The 7611-nt window shown below is 38.1% G+C and overlaps 1 protein-coding gene across 1 annotated transcript in view; it reads right to left on the minus strand.

Annotated features, from left to right (window-relative positions):
• TMC1 (transmembrane channel like 1) overlaps nt 1–7213 on the minus strand; it is a 65120-nt gene extending 57907 nt beyond the window's left edge. Inside the window, exons 1-3 of the mRNA XM_038170439.2 lie at nt 7165–7213; nt 4102–4167; nt 3605–3977 (exon numbers count right to left, since the gene is read on the minus strand). Coding sequence (XP_038026367.2) covers nt 3605–3977; nt 4102–4167; nt 7165–7213 — 488 coding nt within the window. The remainder of the gene's footprint in view (nt 1–3604; nt 3978–4101; nt 4168–7164) is intronic.
• Between the last annotated feature and the right edge of the window lie 398 nt (nt 7214–7611).

The raw sequence follows: 7611 nt of genomic DNA on the forward strand, positions 1-7611 counted from the left end.
AGAGGTTCCTTCCCACTTCAGTCATTCTGTGATGCTGTGACAAGTAGGACTTTAGGACACTAGAGAGGTGAGTGAATAAATTTGACTACATTTTTCCTGTACTTTTTGTGTGAAAATTCTATTGGTCATTGATAATCTCCATAACATCTCCTGTCATTTAGTGCTCTTCAGCTCTTTTCTTACCAGCAAAAAAGTGCATGTACTGCGTTTATCTTCCATGCTGCTCTAGACTTTTGCAAAAGCTCTATATCCTTTAATAATTCTTCTAAAATCAATTGATTTACTTATATCAGAGCCAAACATTAAAAAGAGAAATGCACATACGAGACAGAACATAAGAGGCTCTAGCTCAAGTGATGATTGCTATCAAGTACAGTTACTATACTTTACTATATAATACATAATTTTGACCTATCAGTCAAAATTAAGCCATTAAAGAACAAAATAGCTTCTGAACATAGCCATTGAACCTAGGAATACTGCAGGAACCTAAGAATATCACAGATATTCACAGTAAGACTATATGGAGCAATTTATCATAAATGTTTAGGAGGTTATGATTATAAACAGTATGGAGAGGTCCTTTTCACTACTTTACAGGTATCAATCATATTTAAGAGCAGGAAGTATTAAAGTAACCCAAATACAGCTCCTTTGCATGGGATTACCCTGTGAAACTCACTAGCAGAAGACAGCAGAGATCAAAATCCCAAGCAGGTTTAAATGATGATGATAATAATAATAATAACAACAACAACTGTATGAACACATAATTCATCTAGAAATTCTTTATGCAGAATTATCAGTTATAAAGAGGTTTTCCTGGTTTAGATGAAAAGCGGGAGGTAAGAAGAAGGTAGCAACAGTAAATCTGCTGACTTTCAGTGTTACCTAGGCAAAAAGTAAATATGCACTGTTTGTGGACAACAAAATTCATAATACCATCAGCAAAAACAACCTCATTTCCCTGTGGAATAATATCACATTTAATATATCATCTATATTATTATTATTATTATTATTTTTACTTTTTTTTTTTTCCCCCATTATCAAAGTACATTAATAAGATATAATTTGAAACAATACATAGTCTTTTCTATGGTAGGCTCTAAAAGACTTGCTAGACAGGCTTAATTTCTGTGTTCAAGCCATTCTTTTCTGTTCTGAAAGTTTGCAAATCCTTTATGTGACTCATAGTTAAACTGATCACTACCATATTTTCCTTTGGTTTGTTTTTTTCTTTTCATCTTTTGAAAACTATTTTAAGTATTCTGGTATTCATTCCTATGTAACCTTGTCAGCTAGTCCCCTAAATGTCTAAAAATATAATGTTTTCAAATTATCTTCCAAAGCATCATCAGTTTTTCCTCAAGTGTTGTGATTTCTACATCAAGAGCAATGTCCTGAGCTGAGTAGCGATTTCAAAATATTTAGCCTATGCATTTTAATAGTTGGAACTTTGTAAGACAATGAAAAGCATTATGCCCTCATTCAATTTTTCATACTTTTAGTGGTCTCTTTAAATTAGTGCTCAGTAAATATTTACAATAGATTATTGGCAATAAGCAAAGGAATGTGGATTGGCAGATTCAGATCTGTTGCTTATATGAGTAGAGGAAAACGCACTGGAATATAATTGGCTTAACAGTGAATAGTCATCAGTAAGGAAGATTTTAGGCATTCTCACGGGGAAAGGAAATGAGGTAGATGTATACTGAAATGGAATCATGAAAAAATTAAATACCCCAGCATGTCTTACTGTATTTTGTTCTTCTTTTGACTCCTCTTGTGTTCTCCAGTGATTCATTTGGGAACGTGGTGTAAGAAGTACTGAATGAGAGAAGGGGAATTTCTGTCCCTCTCCACTGAGATAAGCATATCTAGCTCCATTTTCTTCATTGTACACTATTCCCAGGGGCTATTTACTCTCAATAATATGAAACAAACAAACAAACAAACAAACAAACAAACAAAAAAACACAGGATGCAAGAAAACACCGGGATGACAGATATAGAATAAAAATAATTTTCAGGAGTTCTCTGTGCCAGTGCAAAGACCCCAGGTCTTAAATGCTTTGGGAAAGTTACTGATAATATTTCAATGGGAGTAACCATGAGACTTGGAACTTTGGAAAGTCCCATCTCAGTTCTTGGCTCTGAGCTTTGTTTTGGCATCAGTTTTCTAGAAAAGTTGGCTTGAACATGGCTGAGAAACAAGAAATTAATTTTCTGAACAGTGTCAAGACAGGAGTTCTGCACTAGAAATAAAGCTAGACTCTGGAGTTTGGAAGGGTTATCAGCTTTGAGTTTAGGAGCTTTATGTTTTGTCTTTTGTTTTGTTGTTGTAGCTTTTGCTTGTTTGTTTGTTTTAGGAAAAAGCAGTAGAATCATAGAATCATAGAATATCCTGAGTTGGAAGGGACCCTTAAGGATCATCAAGTCCAACTCTTGACACCGCACAGGTCTACCCAGAAGTTCAGACCATGTGACTAAGTGCACAGTCCAATCTCTTCTTAATTTCAGACAGGCTCGGTGCAGTGACCACTTCCCTGGGGAGCCTGTTCCAGTGTGCAACCACCCTCTCTGTGAAGAACCCCCTCCTGATATCAAGCCTAAATTTCCCCTGCCTCAGCTTAACCCCATTCCCGTGGGTCCTGTCACTGGTGTTAATGGAGAAAAGGTCTCCTGCCTCTCGACACCCCCTTACGAGGAAGTTGTAGACTGCAATGAGGTCTCCCCTCAGCCTCCTCTTCTCCAGGCTGAACAGGCCCAGTGCCCTCAGCCGTTCCTCGTACGTCTTCCCCTCCAGGCCTTTCACCATCTTCGTAGCCCTCCTCTGGACACTCTCCAACAGTTTCATGTCCTTTTTATACTGTGGTGCCCAGAACTGCACACAGTACTCGAGGTGACGCCGCACCAGCGCAGAGTAGAGCGGGACAATCACCTCCCTTGACCTACTAGCGATGCCGTGCTTGATGCACCCCAGGATACGGTTGGCCCTCCTGGCTGCCAGGGCACACTGCTGGCTCATATTCAGCTTGCTGTCTACCACGACCCCCAGATCCCTCTCTTCTAGGCTGCTCTCCAGCGTCTCATCGCCCAGTCTGTACGTGCAGCCAGGGTTTCCCCGTCCCAGGTGCAGGACCCGGCACTTGCTCTTATTGAACTTCATGCGGTTGGTGATTGCCCATCTCTCCAACCTATCCAGATCCCTCTGCAAGGCCTTTCCACCCTCATTCGAGTAAATCTCACTCTTTTTCAACTCTTTGTCATTTATTCCCCTCCTCTGTCACTCCAGAGAACAGCTCAAGAGCTTGCGACATTTTACAATAGTTAGGGGACCCTGGCTCAAGTTCCTGTTCTGACCAAACAGATTTGTCTCTAATCCTCAGGCTACCAGAAGTGTCTGGTTGGTCATTTCCCCAAGTTCCACCCTGTACCTGTGACAGCCTCCTCACCATGTTCCACTATAGTGGACTTGAGTCTCTGTGTTCTAATGAATAAGGGAGTCATACTAACACTTGATATTTCACGGCTATAAATGAAATCAGGATTTACATAAAATAATTGATTTATATTAAAAAATAATAATTCACTGAATTACCCAGATCCTGATTTCTTTTTGTCTTTTTTCTTCTTGTTGGCCTTCTCTTTTTTTCCTTTCTTATCAGCCTTTTTGTCCTGTTTCTTCTCATTTTTGCCTTTCCCACTTTTATCACCTTTACCATCTTCTTCTTCTTCACCATCTTCCTTGGATTTCTGATTTGCCTTGTTCTTCTTCACTTTTGCAGGATCCCCATCAGAATCACTGTCCTCATTTCCACCTGCCCGTCCCCGTCCTCTCCGGTTTCTGTGCCTGCGATGCCCAGGTCTCCTTGGTTCATCTTCATCATCTCCATCCTCCTCACCACCACGTCTGGCTCTCCCTCTAGCATGTCCCCTTCTGGTTCTCGGTGTTGCTTTCTTCACCTCTTTATCTATGACAGAAACAAAAACATGAGAGAAGGCAGTATGTTAGAGGGAGGTGTTCCCTCTTGCTTGTTTCATATAGATAATCAAAAATACCTGAGTGTGGCCTCAAAGTTATCCACACCCACTAACCTGTTCCTTTGACATTTTCTTCATTCTCAGCTGCACTGCCTTCCTCATTGTCAACATCACTGCCATCTGTGGAATGGAAACAAAGGCCAGTGCATGTGAAATGTGGATTAGTCACTAGAAATTCAGGAGTTTTAGCCAATTGTTAGCATTTGACACATTGTGCCCCCTTACAACATTTGACAAACCCAGCTGTTTGGAACATGGAGAATAGCTTTCAAGAAATAAGATGAAGACAGAAAACAACAGTTATTCTTTCTTTCAGCACTCCTAGGTGCTGAGGCACCTAGAAGAGTGATTTTAGACTTACCTAGTAGATTAGGTAAGTCTGAAAATTATGACATAAAAAAAAAAATTCTCTCACAGAGGAAATATATAGGACAGGAGAATCATAAAACAGAAACAGCAAGCAGCACCCTGAAATTGGAAGAAGAAAAGAGGAGTATTAATATGATTCTCAGGCAATTCTCATATTTTCTTGAAGATGTGAAAGATAAGCACTGGCTGAAATTAAAGAAGATTAAAAGAGTCATTTTCTCATTTGACTGACTGGAGGGCATGAAGCTTCATAGTTAGAGCATCGCTGAAGAGAGCACAATCCCAGAGGAAAAGGAAACCTACTCCCAGATCTTCAGTTCTAGTAAACAAATCTCTAAACATCTGACAAAAGTTCTCAAAAGCACCTCAGCTCTCTTTTATGCTCTACCACAGTACTCCTTTGCCCCTCAAGAGTTGATGAAAACTTTGGAGATTCTAGAGGGAGATCCTGTTCAGAGAAGCCAGGAGTATTTCTACATAGAAACATTTTTAATTTGGAGTGGATCTCTTCCTTGTGTGCTCTCCATAAGTGCAATAAGAGGCGTTTCTTCTGCTTCCCATCAATAACCAGGAAATAATCCAGTTCATTTGCCTTGTACACACTGAGCTGAGGATTATGTATATATGGAAAAGAAAAACAGTCCCTTCTTTCATGTGCATTATATCATCATACTGTATATTCATGAGATGTTCTTCTGAAATACTTACATAAAGCACTCTCTGGAAATATTGATATGAACATATTACATACCATGTCACCACTGAAACTGTTAGTATTGTTTGTCAGCAATGTTTCTTCAGAAGCAGTCTAACTAATACCTGAGAGCTAATAGGTTCTCTTTCAGGTATCCTTGTTGCAGTTTGTGGATGTCGGACATCATTTGAGACATGCCAATGTAATATTGAAAGATACATGGTAGCAAGGGATTAATGACTAAGAAATATTACCTTGAATGGAAGCTGTCATTAGGCTCATACATAGCATGTATTTTCAGACATATGTTGTCTAACTTCCTCTTTGTACGGATGAGACAGGTGACATGTCATTATCTTTATGCTGTATTTTTCAGGCAAGAGGAAACTACAATTATCTTTGGTGTACTCATCCATAATTCTTCTGAGCTTTTCTTTCCGCTCATTCCACTCATTCCCTTGTTACTTTCATGGATTTTATTAACCCACAAGAGATTCACTGAAAATTTATATACACACAGATTTATCAAGGGACTATTGTAGCTGTCAGGCACAACTTAGTCCTACCCAGTACTAAAGAACAGTAAAATACATAAGGCTGCAAACAAGAAGGAATCTTGTGTCTTTTTTCACTGCATACAATAATGTACAAAGTACTTTTATCCAAAATTTGACAGAAGTTTTAAAAATAGGACATATGTAGGGATTTATGTTCCCTCTACAAAACATTTCATTGAAATTGTGATTTCTATCAATTCCACAGCATCTGCACACTTTTTTTTTTTTTTTTTTTTTTTTTTTTAACTGTACAAAAATGTTATCACAATATCATCAGTGGAATGTGAAAATAAGTGCTCCTTTGTTCTCTCTGGACGTATGCCTTCTGTTGCTGACAGTAACTGGATCTGCATTTGACAAAGATCATTACGTTGCTATTGAAAGCCTGCAAAGATGACGACAGGCAACTCTGAAGAGATACTTTGCATGTAACAATAGAGCATGGTCTTTTATTTGCAACTAATGCTTTTGCTGATTCCCTCTAGCCAAACAGAAAATCCCAGGGAAGTACTTAATGATACAAGATTGGCCTCACTGGAAATTCTGATGAGTATATACAATAAGAAAGCAGTTGGAGGTTTATTACATATACTGAAACGTGCATTACCAGTGAAAGTGCATCATGCTGGAATTAGCATCATATTGACATAGTCGTGAAAGTAACAATGGACTATGAAACACAGGATTAAAGAAAGCAGAATGTTGCTGTTGGGGTTTAGTTAATTTTAATAGCATAAGGGTAACAAATGTGTTAATCTGAATCCAATATTTCAGGCAAAATGATGTGTTAAACTAATAGATTTCAGGCTGCTTGAAGAAAGTACTAGGAATGTTGTTAGAGGAGAGTGTATGTGAATAGTGATTCCTGTGTGTTTATTTTTTTTTTTTCACAGAATTGTTCAGGCACACAAGTGATAACAAGTTTTTTTAAGCAATTAAGGAAAAAACAAACAAACAACAAAATAGAAGAATAGAATGGAATCATGCATCTAGAAGAAGGGCACATGCATTCCAAAGAGATACAAGTCCATCTTCAAAAAATGATTTCTTTAAAAAATTAAAATTATAACTCCAAAGTGAACTTCAGACCATTCCTGCCTCTGCAGTCTCATGCTCACCTAAAGATATAAAACATGCCCATTTTGTTTCTGAGATTGCACTTTTAAAATAAAATAAAACAAATCAAAACTTTACCACCACCACCACCCAAAAAACACCACCTTGTTCTATTACTTTTACGTTTTATTGTTAAATAGACAATTACTGCGTTTGCTTAAGGCTCACTGTCATGCACTTTGCTGACATTCATTCAAAGAGCACCTCAGCCTTCCCTGTACTGCATCCATCAAAACTCAGTCAGACCTGCAGAATAAAGAATGTTGGGGATTTGTCTTTCTGCTGCGTCCACAGAAAGAGATCTCTCCCAGGTCTTGGGATGTGATGCAGAAAGCATTGCACTATAGTTTATTTTTAAAAGATAGAAGCCACACAACACACCAGATCCTCTAATTTCATTGAATACACTGCACTTTTTGTCATGATCCATGTTACTAGAAACTCTAAAGCTCAAGGTAGAACTAGAAATCATTCATTGTGTCAGCTGTAATAGCTGTTGGTGTTAGGAGAAGCAAAGTCACTGAGGTCTGTCCTGAATAACACATATATGTGCATTCGTACATTCATAAATTTGTGCATTCATACCCAGCTATGTACCCACACTATAGCTATTCCTGTAATTCAGACAACATGTATCAATAATCAACTTTTTATGTTTGGGGATTTTGCTCACATCATGCAAAGAACAATCTTGTTAATTGGGTAGATATTTGAGTAATGAGAGATAAATAATTATAAATTTATTCAACAGTATTATTATTAGAAAGCTATGTCAGATCATTAAGAGTGTAATGTTTTTCAAAGAGGAAAGCAAGAGGCTAGGCAGCT

Source organism: Anas platyrhynchos, chromosome Z (assembly GCF_047663525.1).
Source record: "Anas platyrhynchos isolate ZD024472 breed Pekin duck chromosome Z, IASCAAS_PekinDuck_T2T, whole genome shotgun sequence".
Classification (NCBI taxonomy): Eukaryota; Metazoa; Chordata; class Aves; order Anseriformes; family Anatidae; genus Anas; species Anas platyrhynchos.